The sequence below is a fragment of the Leucopleurus acutus genome, assembly GCF_964270905.1.
Source record: "Leucopleurus acutus genome assembly, chromosome: 13".
Lineage (NCBI taxonomy): Eukaryota > Metazoa > Chordata > Mammalia > Artiodactyla > Delphinidae > Leucopleurus > Leucopleurus acutus.
In genome coordinates, this window is record NC_139155.1 from 28,046,202 (window position 1) to 28,068,218 (window position 22,017).

The 22,017-nt window shown below is 39.6% G+C and overlaps 1 protein-coding gene across 4 annotated transcripts in view; it reads left to right on the top strand.

Moving 5' to 3' along the window:
• Nucleotides 1-22,017, top strand: part of EPG5 (ectopic P-granules 5 autophagy tethering factor) — a 125,244-nt gene that overhangs the window by 32,737 nt on the left and 70,490 nt on the right. For all 4 annotated transcript variants that reach the window (XM_082852686.1, XM_082852689.1, XM_082852688.1 and 1 more), the window contains exons 12-17: nucleotides 656-810; nucleotides 2,490-2,630; nucleotides 7,932-8,096; nucleotides 10,153-10,272; nucleotides 11,164-11,423; nucleotides 16,264-16,404. In XM_082852686.1, coding sequence (XP_082708812.1) covers nucleotides 656-810; nucleotides 2,490-2,630; nucleotides 7,932-8,096; nucleotides 10,153-10,272; nucleotides 11,164-11,423; nucleotides 16,264-16,404 — 982 coding nt within the window. The remainder of the gene's footprint in view (nucleotides 1-655; nucleotides 811-2,489; nucleotides 2,631-7,931; nucleotides 8,097-10,152; nucleotides 10,273-11,163; nucleotides 11,424-16,263; nucleotides 16,405-22,017) is intronic.

Genomic DNA, 22,017 nt, shown 5'->3' on the forward strand with positions numbered 1-22,017 from the left:
TACACAACTTTGCCTTTGCAGCATTTAGTTTTCTGTCACATATGGCAAAGCTGATAATCAAGCCTGCCCTCTAGTGACAAAATGTAGTATTGCTTACAGAGCATTCTCTGAGGAAAAGGCAGAACATAGATATTGTTAATCATATTCATCAGTATTTCAGTCATGATTATAGCTAATATCTTGCCCCGAATTTCCATTTATAAGCAAGTATTTTTTGTGTGGAATGCCATGTTGGTACTGAGTAGTTTGCTAGTCTTTGCAGTTTTCATTAATAGGGCTGTCATTCATTTGGCTGACAGTTACCAAGTAGCTTTAAGTGTGCTGTTGAGGATGTCTTGCCTAGTGATAGTAGCAGTGCTTTGCAGTTGACAGAGCACTTCACCAGTCACATAGCATCTGATAAATAAACTTTTAAGACAGATGAGGAAACAGAAGCTTGTTAAATATTCCTGAGGCAACATTATATTAGAGTTGGAATGTCATCTGGCCCAGCCTTCTTCCTGATGCCTATAGAAATCCATTCTGGAACAAAGATGTTTGGTATCTTTAAATATTTCTTAAAGTCTTTTAATTTTATATCTTCTTTCTCTCTGGAGGAGTAATTAAAGTGATATATGTTTATTCTCTCCCCACTTTAATTTTCTTGAACTTATAGACCCAGAACATTTTGTGAACTTTGAGAAGTGTCTTTCTTCCATGAATAGCTCGGAAGAGATTTGCCTTCTAACTACTTTTGCTCAGATGGCTCAGGCCAGAAGAACCAATGTGGATGAAGACTTCATAAAAATTATTGTTCTGGAGATATATGAGGTTAGAATATTAAGTTTTAGAAATCAGCTAAAAACATTTTCTTTTGGATTGTCCATCCATTGATTCTTTTGGGATTGCTTTAAAAAAAAATGTGACAATCTTGTATTGTCTGCACTTGTGGAAGGAGATCATTTCTAAGGAGTACCGAAAATATGAATCACACTCATTCCATTTCCCCCTGCTATCTCTTGTCATTTGATGTATGAGTTTTGGTAAGGAACAGACAGTCTGGCACTGCCTGACATTTGTAGTTTCTATACTTTTCTCTCCCCCTGCCCCGGACCTGCCCCCCTCATTTCCACTCCTCTGACCCTGCGAGGAACATGGAAACCTGGCTTCCCAGCCATTTTAAATGAGATGGTGGAAATAGTACTGAACCTAGAGTTAAACGATCTGGCTTTGTTTTAGCTCTGCTGCTCATTGTCTATCTCACATCATAAAAGACACCTTACCTCTCTGGGCTTCAGTTTCTTCATCTGTAAAATGATAGGCTGGGATGAGATCCTCGCTTTCTTCACTTTTTCGCTGAGCCATCCCTAACGGCGGAAGAGAGTGAACTTTGGACCCCGTGAGTTGAGGGACATAACTCACATGGTTACCAAAACATTATTTGGAGTTTTATATATATATTTTTTTAAATACACATTTTCACTGTAGGCTGTCATTTATCTGTTTATCTTGGTAAAAAAATTTCCTCCAAATTTAAGTAAAATTATGTTTGAAGATTTATTATCATCCCCCTCAATACTCCAGTTTGAGAATGACAGAACTGGGTAATCTAAAGTTCTTTACCAGGATCAAATATCCTATTAAGCTGTTCCTATTCTTGTACTTTGTAACCATGCATGAGATTAAGGCCTAGATGGATCTGGAATTCCAAACTATCTTCATTGTCTGTAAAAATTGAGAGGAGGATGTATATTTTCACGTATGTTGAATGGCGTTCTCAAGATCCATTGCTAAAGTAATATTTATGCTCTTGAATGATATTTCAAGTGTTTTGACCAGTCCTCACAGTAAAAACTACATTCTGATCCTCTGTGTGTGTGTGTACACACATATGTGAAATTGAAGCAATACTTAATCTTACTGTGATGCACTCTCATATTTTTCTGTTCTGTTTTATTCTACTCTCTTATTTTTCTGTTCCCTTCCATTGTATTAAAAAAAACCAAAAACTGCTGGCCATTGGCATGATTGGATTGTAACCTGTAGTTTCGAACCCATTGTTTAAGAAGAGTTGGTAAACATTGATATTTTAGAAGCTCTTGTAATTGAGGATCTCATTTTTTTTTTTTTAGAGAGAGAGTAGATATTTCCATGAAATGCATTCTGATTTTCATCATGTTATTGGTTTCCTCAAATTTAGAAAAGTTTTAGTATGGAGGGATTACTTAATTGCTCTGAGGACTCTGGGAGTGCTTTCTGAATCCAGCACTTAAAGTCATCGTTGAACAGTTGCTTTTCCCCTCCATGCCCTCTTTCCCCACCTTCCAGACAGTCTGCTCTCTGAAGTTGTGCTCTCTGAAGTTTTGACATCTTTTTGTACATGGTGTGAGCCAAGGCTTCATCTGAGATTCTTTCTACTTTACTTGAAAACCTCCTAAATAAAGTATGGAAAGGTTTTTTTATTGATAAATTGGTATTAAAAATGCCATCTTCACCCCCTCCTACTTTAGGTATCTTATGTCACCCTGTCCACCAGAGAAACTTTTTCGAAGGTTGGTCGAGAGCTTTTAGGGGCCATCACAGCTGTTCACCCTGAGATAATTTCTGTCCTTCTGGATAGAGTTCAAGACACCATTGACCAGGTTGGAATGGTAAGAACACTGATTTTGTTTGTTTTGTTTCCGTTTTTTTTGTTGTTTGTTTGTTCATTTAAACCCTAGAGTATTGGAGCAGTGGGAAAAATAGTAAGGTCGTTGGGATGACTGAGTCACACGGGCACAACAGGGTGAAGAAAACATTTATTGTGTCTCAGGTTCACTGTGCCTGCTTGGGGTTGGCCGCTGCTTATAAAAAACTGTGGGTTGTTTCTCTTAATCTCCTCAAAGTGACTTTCCCACCTCCTTCAGTAACAGGTTTGTACTTTAATTATAGCTTATAGTTAATTCATAGTTTTTATTTCATAGTTTTGTTTTGCCTTCATAATTCTTATGTTTTTGTCTTGGAAGAAACAACTCTGATTTAGAAAGAAGCCTTGCTTTAAATCAATCAAAAACAAAATTAGAAGTAATTTAAGTTGAGCTGGATGTATATCGTTTAGTTCTGTCATTTGTCACAATCCCTTTTGTAATCTTTGTGTAGTTTTTAAAAACAGCTTTATTGTGATATAATTCACATACCATACAATTCATCTCTTTAAAGTGTACAAGTCAGTGGTTTTGAGTATATTCACATATATGTGTAACTATCACCACAGTTATTTTTAGAACATTTTCATCACCTCAGAAAGAAACCACATACCATTTAGCTGTCAGACTTCCATCCCTTCCAGCCCTGAGCAACCACAGTCTACTTTGTCTCTATAGATTTACCTATTCTGGACATTTTATATAAATGGAATCACAAAATATGTGGTCATTTGTGACTGGCTTCTTTCACTTAGCATAATGTTTTCCAGGTTCATCCATGGCCAAATAGTACTGTATGAGTGTATCATTTTTAAAAACATACATTTACTGAAGATTTTCTTCATCATCTATAATAAGGCTGTAATGAATGCATTTTTCTGACGGCAGGTGGTCATGTGTCATAACTTCAGGAGGAAAGTTTGAAGTTATAGTGTCTTTCTCTGGGCTTATGTTTGCACAGGGCCTTTCCATCTTATAGTCACTGCATCATCCCTGTAGGATAGATGACTGATAACTACTAATACTTCATCACATTCATGAGTGAGCAGATTCAGTGACAGATTGGTTTATGAGACATATTTTTTTCTAAATGAAGAATACATGATATATAATGCTTTACTTGGCAAAGTATATATATATTTTTACATTAAAAGAAATTTAATTGTGGTAAATTATACACAACATGAAACACACGGTATTAACCATTTTTCAGTTAAATGGCATTAAGTACGCTCACATTGTTTTGTTACCTACCATCACCACCATCCATCCACAGAACTCTTTCATCTTGTAAAACTGAAACTCTGTACCCATTAAAAACTAACTCCCCATTCCCTCCCAGCTCCTGGCAGCCAGTACTCTACTTTCTGTCTCTTTGAGTTTGACTACTCTAGGTACCTCATAGAAGTGGAATCATACAGTATTTGTTCCTTTCTGTATGGCTTATTTCACTTAGTATTATGACCTCAAGGTTCATTCATGTTATAACATGTATCAGAATTTCTTCCGTTTTTAAGCCTGAATAATATTCTATTGTATGTATATACCACATTTTGTTTATCCATTCATCTGCTGATGGAACTTGGGTTGCTTCTATCTTTTCGCTATTTGAATTATGCTGCAATGAACATGAGTGTACAAATGTCTCTTTGAGACTCTGCTTTAAATTCTTTTGGGTATGTACTCAGAAGTAGAATTGCTGGTTCATATGTTAATTCTATTTTTAATTTTTTGAGGAAACACCATACTGTTTTCCATAGCAGCGGTACATGGTACTTTTTCTATTTAAGTAAACATTGTATCCCACTGGGATACAATTATATTGAGGTGAAGGGGTTTTCATTTGCAAACAGCAAGTTTTTGGTTGCTCCTTTTTTAGTGATCATCTAATGGAATGATTTCCAAAGAAGTCTACAGTGGGTCATATGATTCTTTCAGTTTGATTGAGTTCATGACCTTTTTCTGACAAGTGTTTTTCTGGGTTTGGCCACACTTACATTTTTAATTAGGTCATAATACTTTTAGTAATAAATTGTGCCCAGAAATATTCTTAACAGTGAGTGTACAAATTAGAACCATAATGTTTTTTAGAGCACATCTTTTAAAAGATGCCCCCACTCTCTGTTTAAATATATGGTTCCTTTGTGTTCTGTGAACTTGCTGACATTTTTGGAGGAACTTATTCAAGCCCCCTTGCCTTCAGATGAACAAGATGGCTTTGAATATTTTTGCTTTGACCTTGGGCTAGTCTGAAATCAGCTCCTAGCTCCAGAGCCTGGGAATGAGCTGTGGCTGTGGACCTAAATATTCATTGACACACCTGGGGTGTGTCTGAAGGTAACTTTTTCTGGAGGCCCAGCAGGAGAGGAACAATCCTTTGTGCTATATGTAGATGTGTGGGTATTGCTCTGGGTTAGGAATAGTTGTTGATAAGGACCAAGCCTTTGGGGACATCTCAAAGGAAAGAACTCAGATAAGTTTTGATGACAACCTGCAAATGGATAACATATTTTCCTATTGGTCTTTTTTATAATTTGAAACATGGGTTCACTTCAGAGGACATTCTACTTTTGTTAGTGAAATTCATGCATCTTCCTAACATCCTCTTCAGGTAAAATTAGCGATCTTCTGACTTTCAGTGAAAGCATAAATATATTTTAAAATACACTCTTTAAATTCTGTTTTGTTGGGAATTCTTATTAGGATTCTTTCTTTTTAATCATTTCTTTTTTTGCCTTATTGAATGCACTAGGCTTTTCATTACAATATGGAATAGAGTTAGTAAAAGTGGGCATCCTTGTCTTGTTCTTTATCATAGTAGAGAGGGTTCCAAAGTTCACCATTAAGTATAATGCTAGCTGTAGGTTTTTCATTTATACTCTCTGGTAGGCTGAGAAATTTCTACTTCCAGTTTGCTGAATTTTTTTTTTTCATGAATGGGTATTTACTTGTTTTTTCTTCATCCATTGAGGTGGTCATATGATTTTTATCCTTTTTTCTGTTAATGTGGTGAATTACATTGACTGGTTTTCACATGTTGAACCATCATTGTTTCCTGAAATAAAAACCACTTGATCATGATATATTATTCTTTTTATGTATTGTTAGGTTCAATTTGATAATATTTTTTCTTGAGGGTTTTTGCATATATATTCATGACAGATATTGATCTGTAATTTTATTTTCTTGTTATATCTTTGTTAGGTTTTGGATTTAGGGTCATGTTGGCCTTGTAACACGAGTTGGGAAGCATTTCCTCCTCTTCTGTTTTTTGAAAGAATTTTTGTAAGATTGTTATAATTCTTCCTTGAATGTTTGATAGAGTTTACCAGTGAAATCATCTGGGCCTAGGGTTTTCTTCGTGTTTTGATAACGAATTCAAAATTTTAAACAGATACAGATTTTTATTTTTTTCTGAGTCAGTTGGTTAAGTTATGTTTGTTTTTATTTAAAACATCTTTATTGGAGTATAATTGCTTTACAATGGTGTGTTAGTTTCTGCTTTATAACAAAGTGAATCAGCTATACATATACATATATTTATGTTTTTAAAGGGATTTTTCCATTTCATCTAACTAGTTGAATTTACTGGCAAAGAGTTTTTGTAATGTTCCCTTTTTAATGTCCCTGAGATCTTTCTTGGTAGCTTCACTTTTATTCTTGATGTGTAGATATATGCTATACCGTTATTTATTTATTTTTTTTGCGGTACGCGGGCCTTTCACTGTTGTGGCCTCTCCCGTTGCGGAGCACAGGCTCCGGACGCGCAGGCTCAGCGGCCATGGCTCACGGGCCCAGCCACTCTGCGGCATGTGGGATCTTCCCGGACCGGGGCACGAACCCGTATCCCCTGCGTCGGCAGGCGGACTCTCAACCACTGCGCCATCAGGGAAGCCCCTATACCATTATTTTGTGTAGCTGGGGGTAGTTGGTTTTCTGGACAGATCTCATTGCTATACTCATTGTTCTAGTACCATTATTTTGTTCTTTTTGTCAGATGCTTACAGGCTAAAGAAGTATTTTTCTATTTGTTAGATTGCTAGTTTACCATTTTATTCAGCATATTCAAGACCTTTATTAACAAATCCTTCTGAAAATTTAGCTAACTGCACACACACACTACACATGCAAAGGAAAGAAAGGATCTTTTTAAAATTCATTCGTTCTACTCGTCTTTCAAATTTTTTTTCCCGTTCTTTCAAATTTTGTTTTGCCTCCAATTTGGAGTAGTGCAGGAACCTAAAAAATGCTTGGTTATATGTTCTAGAGCTGAATTGTCCAATACAGTAACCACCAGGCATATGTGACTATAGACCCTTGTAATGTGGCTCATCCAAATTATGATGTGCTGGAAGTGTAAAACACTCACTGGGTTTCCAAGGCTTAGTATGAACAAAAGAATAATGTATCTCAGTAATCTTTTGTGATGACTACATGTTGGAATACTATTTTGGACATACTGGATTGAATGATATATATTGTTAAAATTAATTTTACCTGTTTCTTTTGACTTTTAAAAATGGCTATTAGAAAAATAAAAATTACATGTGTGGCTTGCATTAGATTTCCATTGGACAGCATTATTCTAGACATTATTTATGAACTGCTCTTCTGATTAGTCTTACTTAAACCAAACTGTATTAAGTGAACCCAGATTTATCTTAATTTGCACATGGATATGTCATTTAAAAGTGGTGCTATGGACTTTTTGTACAGGATTTTAAAAAGCTTTTATTATATAATCTTTCAAATATATAAAAAGTAGAGAACAATATAATGAATTGCTATGTACCTATCATCCAGTTTCAACAAATACCAACTCTTGGTTGATCTTGTTTCATCTTTACCCCCATCCACTCCTTGTATCTTCTTCCTAGAATGCTTTGAAGCTAATAGAAATAATTTTTTAAATGATGTAGAAGAAATAATTATTTAAAGTGCTAAGTCTTTTTGTAAAATGAATGACTTTCCACTGATTTATCATGACTTTAAATTTGGATCTTACTATGGTGATTTTTTTTAATGGAAGTGTACCAGTTTACATACGAAAAAAAGCTTGACCTTTACAAAGGATTGCAAAATGTGCTTTTGGTGTATCATTAGTTTTAATATTCATTTGATTTGGTTGTTCATTTCACTGTCTAAAAAACAAAACTCCACTTCCTTTTGGAGAAAAATTTTGTAAGCACTTTAATAATATAGTATTGTAGTAATACAGGATTGTCCTTAAGTCTTGATTTTAATTATTATCATTTTCTTTTAAATAAGGTTTCTTTATACTTGTTTAAAGAACTACCTTTGTATCTTTGGCGACCTTCTGCCTCCGAGATAGCTGTGATTCGGGATTGGTTATTCAATTATAACCTGACAACGGTGAAGAATAAATTGGCCTGTGTTATTCTCGAAGGACTAAATTGGGGATTTGGTGAACAGGTATGTATTAAAACCGTTCCCTAGAGACTGGAGGGTCCACACACATGAGTTTCAAAGAAACATTTTCTAAAAACATTAACATTTTTGAGTATCATTTGCAAGGTCTGCAAATTCTTTTAGCTGCATCAGAGTTTAGGATCTTCTCTAATTAGTTCTGTTTTGCAGAGTGAGCATCCTGTAAGTGAAGATAAATTGCTCCACACTGAAAATTCTTCCCTTTTTCCTTGGATCATTTGTTTCTGCTGTTTTATTTCTGGATATTTACTGCAGTTCCTCCTAATTGCCACTCTTACCTCTGGTCCTTTTTCCTTGTACATTTTGTATTGTGTGTCATTGCCAGACTTGTCTTCCGAAACACTGTGTACTAGTTAAGAGCCTGAGCTCTGAGCCAGCCTGCCTGGGTTCTGATCCCAGCTCTGCCACCTCCTGGCTGTGTGACCCTGAGCAAGCTTCCTGAACTCTCTAGGCCTCAGTTGCTCATCTGTAAGCATTCACATTAACAAGCTTACCTCAGAGGGCTGTTGTAAGGTTTCAGCAAACTAGGACACGTAAAACATTGAGGACAGTTCTAGGCACATGTTAAGGTCTTAGTGGTGGTAGTTTTTGTTCATAATAGTTTATTGTTATTAAGAGTTTGCTACCTATCATATGTCTCCAAAGATGCAATATCAAGGCATTTTGACTGTTAAGATCTTTCTGCCTTCTTACCCTAGGCCTTATTAGTTAGCTTCTTGATCAGAATGTTTAAACATTTTAAAGGGAAAATGGAAGAGAACTCAGCCCTCTCTAACTATCTGCCAGCTTTTGTTCTGAGCAAGTCATCTAGTCCTCTCAGCCATCTTGTGTGCTTGGCGTGAACATGACCCCTGTTGTACAGATGAGGAAACTGAAACCAGGGAGCTTTTCCTCCAGGGTGTCCCTGACCACCTGGTCTGCTCATGGGCTCATCGGGGTCTTTTCTCACTCAAGTGCTGGTGGGTGAGAGCTGCAGGGGGCTCTTCTCCACCTTCGCCTTCTCTGACTTGTGAACAGAAGCCCCAGCCCCCCTCTTCCAGAGAGCTGCATACATAGTCTCCTCGAGTGTCTCCTCGTTCATTTAAAGTAGCAACTCTTTTTTTTTTTAATAAATAAATTTATTTATTTTATTTATTTTGGGCTGCCTTTGGTCTTCGTTGCTGTGCACGGGCTTTCTCTAGTTGTGGCGAGTGGGGACTACTCTTCGTTGCTGTGCGCAGGCTTCTCATTGCAGTGGCTTCTCTTGTTGTGGAGCACGGGCTCTAGGCATGCGGGCTTCAGTAGTTGTGGCACACGGGCTCAGTAGTTGTGGCACGTGGGCTCTAGAGCTCAGGCTCAGTAGTTGTGGCGCACGGGCTTAGTTGCTCCGCGGCATGTGGGATCTTCCCAGACCAGGGCTCGAACCTGTATCCCCTGCGTTGGCAGGTGTATTCTTAACCACTGCGCCACCAGGGAAGCCCTCTCCTTGTTCTTTTGTTAGCGTTCGGAAAGTGCTCTTCTCTCGGAGGCTTAGGGAATGTATTTCTTCAGGCTGTAAAGGAAGATTGGGTGGGAAATTTGGTAGGCAACTTCAAGCTCCTGAAGGAGTATTTTACCTGTGCTGTTGAGTATTTTTTTTATTTTCACTGATGACAGAACAAGAAAAGGGAATTTAGACTTAAATTATTAAGTATCTTTCTGTTTAGTTAATAATAATTCAACATCTTCCTGGTTCTTAACAATGCCCTTAAACTTGTAACCCAAAGTATTTATGGAGATTTTAGGGTGGGGGTTGGGGGTTGCATTCAAAGATACCTTTTATGACTGGGATTGGGGATGACTCGGGCTCACACCTAACTGGTGCAGTGTAGTGGTTCTTTAAAGATTTCAATTCTTTTTCCTATTGTCATTTTATAATTTCATTGTTAGGGGGTGTGAGCTTTGGAAAATTAAACTTCTGCATCCAAGGTTCTTTTTTACTATCCTGACTAATCTTTTAGTTCAAAGATATAACCAAAAAAAATCAAGATGACATGTTTGTGATGATTTTTCTCTTTAAAAGGGGACTCTTCATCTGGATCAAGCAGTCCATGCTGAAGTAGCTTTAATGATTCTTGAGGCGTACCAGAAGTACCTTGCACAGAAGCCGTATGCTGGGTTTCTTTCTGAAAGTATGAAGCAGGTATTTCCTTCTTTTATGTATTGAGGACGTAAACCTTTATTATAAATGACCTGGGTGGATAAAGTTACAATATTTACCCTTAGGTTTCCTAAGAACATTTCTGGCAATTTAAGTTATTGAAATTGAGTTCTATGGTTGGAGAAAGATTTTTCTTTAAGAAGTAGCCTCCATATGACCATTTTAGTATTATGGAATTTGAGTTGAGCTACAGCGGTGTGCTGGTGCTGGCTCATACCGGCTTGGAGAACTGATTGTTACATTTTTAGGAACTTTGCAGGTCTGATTGTTAACCTGCTGGTGGCTTGAAGTTGACCATGGTGGGAGTTTTTATGCTACCAAAGTGGGCAAACCCTTATAAATCGGCCTCCATGCTCCAACTGGTTGTTAAATTTTTTTACCAGCACATGATTTGTTGCATACCAACTTTCATATTATTACTCTTGCTTGAGCAGACCCAGATCAGGTTCACAAAGTGACTAGCAAATAATCAGAAGTTAGCTGTGAGTGAGAAACTGCTTTAATTTAGCGCTGTAAACACTGAGTACCAGTAAGTATTATGTCCTTTCTTTTTTTTTTTTTTTTTGGTACGCTGGCCTCTCACTGTTGTGGCCTCTCCACCTCTCCCGTTGCGGAGCACAGGCTCCGGACGTGCAGGCTCAGCAGCCATGGCTCACGGGCCCAGCCGCTCCGCGGCATGTGGGATCTTCCCGGATCGGGGCATGAGCCCGTGTCCCCTGCATCGGCAGGCGGACTCCCAACCGCTGCGCCACCAGGGAGGCCCTATGTCCTTTCTTTTGACGGCATTGTTGATCACAAAAAGAGATGGGTGGGTGAACTTACTGATTTAATGTGTATGTGACTAATGTGGTTTAAAATAAATAATTGTTTTAGGTTTCATATTTGGCCAGTATTGTTCGATATGGAGAGACACCTGAGACCTCATTTAACCAATGGGCCTGGAACTTGATCTTGAGGTTAAAACTGCACAAAAATGATTATGGAATACAGCAGAATTGTGCAACTCTTCTGTTCTCCAGCACTGTGCCTGAAGTGACAGAGTCACCCACGTTTCATCCTCTCTTGAAGGCTGTTAAGGCGGGCATGCCCATTGGCTGTTATCTGGCCTTAGCTATGACGGCCGTGGGCCACAGGTACAGTGTTTGTGTTGAACTTCTAGGGTTGCTGAACCTTGTAGTCAGTGATTCTGGAATCTCATCTTTCACATCCCAAGGTCTGAGGCCTCCATCAAATCTATCTAGGGGTAATCAGGGCCAAATAATAAGCCTCGATTAATAGCTTATCATGGGGAAGTGCTGCCTAAATTCATATAACATGGATTTGTAACAGAAAATCACCTTGTTGCATTATCAAGAGAGTTATACCTATCATCCAGCGTGGAATTTTTATGTCAACAGTAGACAGAGTCTCTTCCTCAGAATAGTGATCAAATAAAAATAATTGGTCACTTGTACCGAATTTTGTTCAAAGTGATGGCAGCCCAACCCAGCCTTCCCAGGTATAAAGGAAGCTAACCCTAAACCTACCCAAGGGGATGAAATGCCTTATCATGTCAAATGCCTCTCTTGTATGAGCCCATAGCTGTGTCTGTTTCTTCCAATGTAGCATTTATCACACTATAATGTAGTTGTCTGTTTAATTTTATTGGAGACATTCTATGAGGTTAGGACTCAGGAACCATATTTGTCTTGTGGTATTTTATCCCTAGTGATGAAGACTGAATCTGGTGCAGTAAGTAACTGAATGCATGAATTCTCAGTTGGTTAAAAATCCTTTTCATTAAGAATCATTTTCCTACAATGTATTAATTTTATTTAGCCTATCCAGTTTTCTAAAACATCTTTGGCCGATACTTTCTGATTCTTGTGTTTTAGATTCACTGTAACACCTTTTTAGCAACCTGATTTAAACATCTTCTTCCACATTCAGTATATTTTCAGTGGGATGCCAGTTGTCCTATGAGCTATTAGTGTTCAGCCTGTGCTGTGAAATAGGAGAGGTATGGAATTGTTAGATAGCTGTCCTCAGGTTGTTGACAGCTTAGTGGACACGGGAGACATAAAACAATTGGCAGTACTGAAGAATATAATCATGGGCTGGATGATATGAATAGAGCTCTGGTTCTTAATCCTGACCACCATTTAGAATCACTTTTGCAGTGATTCTAAAACTACCAATACAGGGAAGAGAGTAAGAATCCTGATCTAACTGATCTAGGGGCCAGTTCTCCAGGTGATTCTAATGTACAGCCTAGATTGGAACCTCTCAAGAGTATGGGCAGAAAGAATTTAAAGTAAGGAGAGATCACTAGAGCAGGATACCCTCATGGAGGAGCTAAGCTTTGGAGAGGAGTCTTTTTTTTTTTTTTTTTCCTGCGGTACATGGGCCTCTCACTGTTGTGGCCTCTCCTGTTGCGGAGCACAGGCTCCGGACGCGCAGGCTCAGCAGCCATGGCTCACGGGCCCAGCCGCTCCGCGGCATGTGGGATCTTCCCGGACCGGGGCACGAACCCGTGTCCCCTGCATCGGCAGGTGGACTTTCAACCACTGCGCCACCAGGGAAGCCCAGGAGTCTTATTAATTAGAGATGTCCTGGGCTAAGGAGCAGAGTAGTGACTCTTACCTTCCCCTGGTGATCAGTGCCCACGGTGTTGAAAATTCTGCCCAAGGGCCACCCACCCCTGCCCTGCAGCACCTGTGCCTTCTGAGCTGGGTGCTTAAGGTGTAATCGTTTCTCCTCCTCCTTTGGGACTGTGTGTTCCTTAATGGTAGGGACATGGTAGGGGCATTGTCTTGATATCTCCAGAACTTGTACTTTGTAGGTATTTCTTTTTTTTTCCTTCCAGTTTTATTGAGATATAATTGACATACAGCACTGTATAAATTTAAGGTGTATGGCATAATGATTTGACTTACATATATCATGAAATGTATAGTTTAGTGAACATCCATCATCTCATATAGATGCAAAATTAAAGAAATAGGAAGAATAGGGAGGATGGGAAGGAGGCTCAAGAGGGAGAGAATATGGGTATATATGTATGGCTGATTCACTTTGTCATACAGCAGAAATTAACACAGTATTATGAAGAAATTATACTCCAATAAAGATCTATTTAAAAAAAGAAATAGGAAAGATATTTTTTTTCTTGTGATGAGAACATTTGGGATTTACTCTCTTAACAACTTTTATATATAATGTACACCAGTGTTAATTATGTTATCATGTACATTACAGTATATCCCTAGTATTTATTTGTCTGATAACTGGAAGATTGTACCTTTTGACCACCTTTATCCAATTTCCCCTCCCTCCACCCCCCACCTCCCCCCAGCCTCTAGTAACCACAAATCTGATCTCTTCTTCTATGAGTTTGTTTGTTTTATATATTTATTTATTTTTGGCTGCGTTGGGTCTTCATTGCTGCACGCGGGCTTTCTCTAGTTGCAGCGAGTTGGCTGCTCATTGCAGTGGCTTCTGTTGTTGCAGAGCATGAGCTCTAAGCACGCAGGCTTCAGTAGTTGTGGCTCACAGGCTCAAGAGTGCAGGCCCAGTAGTTGTGGCGCACGGGCTTAGTTGCTCCGTGGCATGTGGGATCTTCCCAGACCAGGGATTGAACCCATGTCCCCTGCATTGGCAGGTGGATTCTTAACCACTGCACCACCAGGGAAGCCCTGTTTATTTGTTTTTGAAGTATAACTGACCTACAACACTATGTTAGTTCCTGTCACACAACATAGGGATTCAACATTTCTGTGCATTTCTAACTGATCACCCGATAAGGCTGGTTACGATATGTCACCATACAAAAATAATACATAGTTATTGACTGTATTCTCCACACTGTACATTTCATACCCGTAACTCATGTATTTTGCAATTGGAAGTTTGTATCTCTTAACCTCCCTCACCTATTTCTTCCTCCCCACCCCCCACCTCCCCTCCATATTTCATTCCACCAGATATCTGTCTGGCTGGGTGGAGGTGGGGGGGAGGGAATGGGAAGTGTTGACAAAACTCTCCTGGCTGAAGCCTGTGTTTCCTGTTGGTGAATGGAGGTCACCAGGTAATTATGGACAAATTTGAAAGCCAGTTAAAGAGGGCAGAATTGATGTACTAGGAAGGGGAGAGATGTTATATAGGCCCTTTGGAAGGCACTCTTTTTTTTTTTTTTTTTTGCGGTACGTGGGCCTCTCACTGCTGTGGCCTCTCCTGTTGTGGAGCACAGGGTCCGGATGCGCAGGCTCAGCGGCCATGGCTCACGGTCCCGCCGCTCCGCGGCATGTGGGATCTTCACGGACCGGGGCACGAACCCGTGTCCCCTGCATCGGCAGGCGGACTCTCAACCACTGTGCCACCAGGGAAGCCCTGGAAGGCACTCTTTACATCATTTCTAGTAGCTCTAGTGTCATTCACAGTTTCCTGTACCTCAGGTTCCTCATCTATGAAATGGGAATAATAATAGTATCAGACTTACTTTATGAGGCTTAAGTGAGTTATAAGACGTTTAACATGCTTAGAACAGTGTCTGGTATGTGGATTCTTTGAGTGTAGTACTCTGAACTTAATCGTTTCATGATTTCTCTAATTATATTTATTCTGGAACTGTAGCTCTTTATTCACTAATACTGCTGTGAGTCCTCTCTAAAATAAATACTGGTTTAGTGCTGATTCCTGAATCCTGAGTGGGTGTGAGGTGTGAGAGTGTTTCTTTTTGGGGCTGAACTCCACTGTGGTCATCTGGGATGATTCTAGAACTAACTTAAAACAATCTTATGAATGGGCTTAGGATTGGGGGCAGAGTGTGAAGGACATAAGTTGTACATGAATATAAAGTCATAGATAATACAGAGAACAATAGTCAAAAAAAATCACCCAGAATCTTTCTCATCGTAATAAAACATTGCTTATTTTTCTGTTTATTTTTATTCAGTATGTTTTCCTTGGATCTTTTTTAGAGCTGTACTATATGCATAATTTTATATATCCTTTGTTTTTTACTTCTAATATTGTAAATGTTTCCCTTAGGGCGTAATCTTTGCATTATTCATTTTATTTTTTGAAAAGATTTTTTTCCCCCAGAATTAAAGCAGTGTAACCAAACTATAGAATTAGGAAAATGGAGGAAAAAACCACTCTTTTTTACCACTCCAACACAATGAGCATTTTAGTGTGACATTATCCCTGTTTTTTCCCTGTCTGTACAGTATAACTCTTCTTTACTAGTAGTTATAGTTAGAAGTATAAAGTTTTGTTTTTTCCTAGTACCATTTTAGCAGAAATATTTTTCCATATTGCCCTTGGCCATCATATGCATACTTTTAAGATAATTCCGTAATATTCCCATTGAATGGATTTTTCCAGAATTTACATTAAGTCATTTATGCCTCTGAGTTTACAATTATGAATAATTCTGAAAAGTACATTTTTACATGGATCATCTGTCATATTTTCTTCCATATTTGAGATTATTTCTTAAGGATAGATTCTCTGAAGAGTCAAAAAAATAAGTAAATTTCTAGGCCACATTGATTTCAGAAAAATTCTGCCAGATTATACAGACAGATTGAGCTCATTTTTGAATCTTTGCTATAATACCTTGTGGGACTACGTAGACAATGAGAGCCCTATGACTCTTAGAAGAAGCACCATTTGAGAAGCAAAGTGGCCAGGGCTCTGGACTAGAAATTTGCAAACCTGGGTCCTCAATTTGACCCTATACCAGGAAACTGTGTGAATTGGGCCATGATACTTCACCTTTCTTTCGTATAAAATGATAATATAGATGAACTTTTAAGTTCCTTTGTACTTCTAGAGTTCTGATTCTAGCATTTCTGTGTGAAGTTTGGGTATGCATAAATGGGTTGGAGACTGAGATAATCTGGGTAGCGTGTAGTATGATAGTGCATTGGAAGAACATCAGTTTATGAACTGGCTACCTCGTATGCTCATTGCCTTTTTCTTTTTCCATAGCATTGAGAAGTTCTGTGCAGAAGGCATCCCACTCTTGGGGATTCTGGTCCAGTCGAGGCATTTGAAAACAGTGGTCCATGTCCTGGATAAGATTCTGCCTTTGTTCTACCCTTGCCAGTATTACCTTCTAAAGAATGAGCAGTAAGTGGAGAACAGCCCAGCGAGTACAAAATGACTATGTTCTCTGGTTTCTCAAGTATAATATAGGGAATGATATTTCAATAGTGTATTTTTTATGAGGCAGAAAACTTCCTGCCTATTTTAGAATGCAGAGTGATGAACAGTGACTCTAATAATGATTCTAGTTTTATTGTCATGAAAAATACTTCCCTTTGTCATTTAATTTTGGATTGCTTATAGCTTATTAGTATTGAAAAGGGTGGTGGTTTCCATGAGACTGGGAATAGTGCTTCTGACCTTGAGCAGCAAATGGCTTTGCTGTTGTAGCAATAGCGAAACACGTTGCTTTTAATTGCAGTGTGCATGGGGCAGTATTATAAACAGAGAAGATACACAGGGAGGTGCTCATCACATGAGACACTGATAATCTTGTGGAGAAAATAAGACTTCTGAGGTAATCACAAAGTTATGAAGCAAAATATTGGCAAGGCCATGCTAGGGCGTATAGATTGCATTTGCATTACAGTTGACCCTTGAACCACACGGGTTTGAACTGTGCAGGTCCACTTATACGAGGATATATTTTAATAAATACACTGGAAAATTTTTTGGAGATTTGTGACAATTTGAAAAAACTCACAGATGAACTAATGTAGCCTATAAATATTGAAAAAAATTAAGAAAAAAGTATGTCATGAATGTATAAAATAAATGTAGATACTAGTCTATTCTATCATCTACTACCATAAAATATACACAAATCTATTATAAAAAGTTAAAATTTATCAAAACTTACACACACAAACACAGACCATACATGATGCCATTCATGGTTGAGAGAAATATAAACAGACATAAAAGGTGCAGTATTAAATTACAGCTGCATACTGTACTACTGTAATAATTTTGTAGCCACCTCCTGTTGCCATGAAGGTGAGCTCAAGTGTTGAGTATCCGCCTAACACGCTTTGTGACGCTAATCTTCTCCGACTGAGCAGTTTGTCTCTCCAGTAAATTGTGCATCACAGTAAAAAGTGACCTCTTGCGGCTCTCGCGTCATTTTCATTGTGTTTAGTGCCTTAAATAACACCATGGGACGCATATGAAGTGCCTCTAATGATTATGGAAGTGCTCCCAAGAAGCAGAGAAAAGTCATGACATTACAAGAAAAAGTTGAATTGCATGATATGTACCATAGATAGAAGTCTGCAGCTGCACTTCCTGTCATTTCAAGATAAATGAATCCAGAGTAGGAACCATTGTAAAAAAAAGAAAAGGAAATTCATGAAGCTGTCACTGTTGTACTTTTTGTGAAATACCTTTTAATCTCATATTGAAAATGTAGCTTTTGTGTGAATGCAGGATGGCTATAAGAAAGGCATACCTGTAGACCCTAATATGATTAGAGAAAAATCAGAGTCATTTTATGATAACTTAAAGCAAAAGGAAGGTGAAAGATCTAAAACTGAAGAATTTACTGCCAGCACAGGATGGTTTGATAATTTTAGAAAGAAATTTGGCTTAAAAAATGTGAAGATAACAGGAGAAGCAGCTTCTGTCAACCAGGAGGCAGCAGATGAGTTCCCAGATGCCATTACAAAAATCATCGAGGAGAAAGGATATCTGCCGGAGCAGGTTTTTTTTTTTTTTTTTTTTTTTCGGTACGCGGGCCTCTCACTGCTGGCCCCCACCTGCCGCGGAGCACAGGCTCTGGACGCGCAGGCTCAGCGGCCGTGGCTCACGGGCCCAGCCGCTCCGCGGCATGTGGGATCCTCCCGGACCGGGGCACGAACCTGCGTCCCCTGCATCGGCAGGTGGACCCGCAACCACTGTGCCACCAGGGAAGCCCCGGAACAGGTTTTTAACGCAGATGAAAGTGCCCTATTCTGGGGGAAAAAAAAATGCCACAAAGGACATTTATTAGCAAGGAAGAGAAGCAAGCACCAGGATTGAAGGCAGGAAGGGATAGGCTAACTATACTGTTTCGTGTAAATGTAGTCGGGTTTACGATTAGGACTGCCCTTATCTGTAAAGCTGTTAACCCCCCAGCCTTGAAGGGAAAAGATAAATACCAGCTGCCAGTCTCTTGGTTGTACAAGGCCTGGACAGCGAGAACCCTTTTTTTTGATTGTTTCCATCAATGGTTTGTCCTTGAAGTCAAGAAGTACCTTGCCAGTACTGGGATGCCTTTTAAAGTTCTTTTGGTATCGGACAGTACCCCTGGCCACACAGACCCCACGAGTTCAACACCGCAGGTGTCATAGCAGTCCCTTTGCCCCCAACGTCTCTAATTCAGTTTCTAGGTCAGGGGGTCATAAGGACCTTTAAGGCTCATTGTACGTGGTACTCTATGGAAAGGATTGTCAACACTATGGAATAGAACCCTGATAGAACATCCTGAAAGTCTGGAAGGAATATACCATTGAAGGTGCCATTGTTGTTATAGAAAACCATGAAAGCCATCAAGCCCAAAACAAATTCCTGCTGAGGAAAACTGTGTCCAATTGTGCATGAGTTCATGATTTATGACAAAACCAATCAAGGAAATCATGAAAGGGTTGGTAGATATGGCAAAGAAGTTGGGGCTGAGAGTGGGGGAAGGGTTTCAAGATTTGGATCTTAGAGAAATTCAAGAAATAATAGTCACCACACCAGAGGAGTTAACAGAAGATGACTTGATCGACGTGAGTGCTTCTGAACCGGTGCCAGATCATGAGGAAGAAGACGTAGAAGAAGCAGTGCCAGAAAACATTAACATTAGACAATCTGCCAGAAGGTTCTGATTATTCAAGACTGATTTTGATTTCTTTTATGACATGGACCCTTCTATGATACGAGCACTGAAACTAAAGCAAACGGGGGAAGAATTGATACTGTATAGAAACATTTTTGGAGAAATGAAAAAGCAAAGAAGTCAGAAATTTCGATGTACTTCTATAAAGTTACACTAGGTGTGCCTCCCTCTCCTCCTTTCCTTCCACCTCTTCCGGCTCTGCCACCCTGAGACAGCGAGACCAACCGCTCCTCTTCCCCCTCAGCCTACTCAGCGTGACGCTAATGAGGATGAAGACCTTTATGATGATCCACTTCCACTTAATGCATAATAAACGATCATCATGCTGTACAGTTGATAAACTTACCTGTTGTGTATATGTGTGTCTTTGTGTGAAAATCTGACAACCGTATGGCAAGGACTGTATGAGATGTTTTTGTGTCATCATCATCATCATCACCTAAGTATTCATCATGTAGCACATGCTGTGCCAGACTGGTATTGAAGTGGGTAGCCTATCCTTACATAGGCATAGGGTGAGAGATATTTAATATAAAATTAATACTGTGTTTTTCTTACTGTTTTATAACTTTGCTTTCAAAGAATTATACTACTGCACAGTATACCTCTCTCGTAATCGAGAAACTGTATCAGGCTGTCATCACAGATAAGTGTTTTTTTAAAAAATGTAACAGTGTTTCTAATACTGTATTATGAATATGACTATCATACTCTATGCCACAAAATTTTTATAATGATTCATTCATTAGTATATAGGCTAGACGATCGTGAAACAATCGTATTGATTATACTAGGCAACCATAAAGCAATCATATTGCTGCTTCTTCATTATCAGTGCAGGAATTGTTCTACCTGTAAATAAATATGAATTTCTTTTTCACATTGTCTTTTCGTTTTTGATGTGTAATGTTAGCCTGTATAGCATCTACAGTGTTTTATAACATATAAGACAGTATTGATGTAGGTACTGACAGGTGATTCATCTTGTAAACAGATGATGTAAGCTTACAGTATCAATAGATACAGTACAATACTGTAAATGTATTTTCCTTATGATTTTCGTAATATTTTCTTTTCTCTAGCTCACTTTATGGTAAGAATATAGTATATCATACATATAACATACAAAATATGTGTTAATCGACAGTTTATATTATTGGTAAAGCTTCTGGTCAACAGTAGGCTATTAGTAAAGTTTTTGGGGGAGTCAAAAGTTATACATGAATTTTCAACTACATGGGGGGTCAGTACCACTAACCCTGTGGGTTCAAGGGTCAACTGTATATGGTAAAGGTATATGGAATTAGGGTAAAAGAAATAGCTGCTGGGGGAGGGAAGGAATTAAGGATGGGTACGAATCAAGATTCTTAATTGCACATGATGAAAATTCGGTGCACACTTGTTTTACCAGGAAGGGAATGTATTGGCTCATGTGATTGGGGAAGAAGGCTCCTGATAACAACAGGTCATTCTAAAGTGGTGGTCCTCAACTAGAGGGGTTTTGACCCTCAGGGGACATTTGGTAATGTCTAGAGATCATTTTGGTTGTCGCAGCCTGGTGGGGTGGGGCAGGTAGGGCAGGTGGTTGGGAGAGGGAGTTGTAAGGGGATTGAGGGGGGCTGCTACTTAAATCTAGTGCACAGAGGTCAGGGATAGTACTAAACATCCCACAGTGCACAGGAGAGCCTCTCCCAGGAATCTGCCGTCCCAACATGGCCATAGTTGCAAAGCAGAGAGGCCCTGGGTTAGTATTTCCCTTTCTGTTTATCTACCCTCCCAGGTCCCTTGGCCCTGCTTCTCTCTCTTTCAAGCCTTCTCTCGCAGTTGTACTTTTTCCAGGGGAATGAAAGTACATGCTACAGAGAGAACCAGGCATCATGCTAGTTTCCCATGGGAAAGGCAAATGTTTTTCTTTATCCTTGTTTCTTATAATGATTCCAATTGGTGTGACTTACTCATGTGCTCTCCCTGAGCCTGTCAGCTTGACCAGCGGGATTGACCAGTCCTGAGAGGAAGGTGTATAGGGATTCTGTATTGAGAGACCCTCTCTCCCACAACTCTATAGCATGGAGGAAGGACAGTTCCCTTAATGAGAGGATGTGTTAGCAGAAGGGAGACAGAGGGTGCTCAGTGACCAGAAGCAAGAGATGACCCACAAATATGACTTTGTGGGTTTCTTCTTTTTTTTTAATGAATTTATTTATTTGGCTGTGTTGGGTCTTTGTTGCTGCGCTTGGGCTTTCTTTAGTAGTGGCAAGCGGGGGCAACTCTTTGTTGCGGTGTGCGGACTTCTCATTGTGGTGGCTTCTCTTGTTGTGGAGCATGGGCTCTAGGCATGTGGGCTTCAGTGGTTGTGGCTTGTGGGCTTCAGTTCAGTTGTGGCGCACAGGCTTAGTTGCTCCACGGCATGTGGGATCTTCCCGGCCCAGGGCTTGAACCCGTGTCCCCTGCATTGGCAGATGGATTCTTAGCCACTGCACCACCAGCGAAGTCCCAAGAGGTGCGTTTCTAATTGAGCTTTGGAGTGCAGGTAGGTGTTGGGCCAGTGGAGAGGACATGGCAAGACAGGGCTTTTTCAGTATCCGTAGGGGGTGAGAGGAGGGTCTGGAGAGGACCAGGCTGGGGAGGAGCTGACTGAAGGCACAGAGGTGGGAAGAAAAATACCTGTTCAGGGAGCTGGGAGGAGGTCATCTGGCTGGAGCCTTTTGAAGAGCGAGGAAGGGGGAGGTGAGGCCTGATGTGGAGGAGGCCTGTATGGCAGGGGACAGGTAGTACGTCCAAAGGCATGAGGGGGACACTACAGTTTTCCCATTGTGTGTCATTTCAAACAGTGTGTCGCA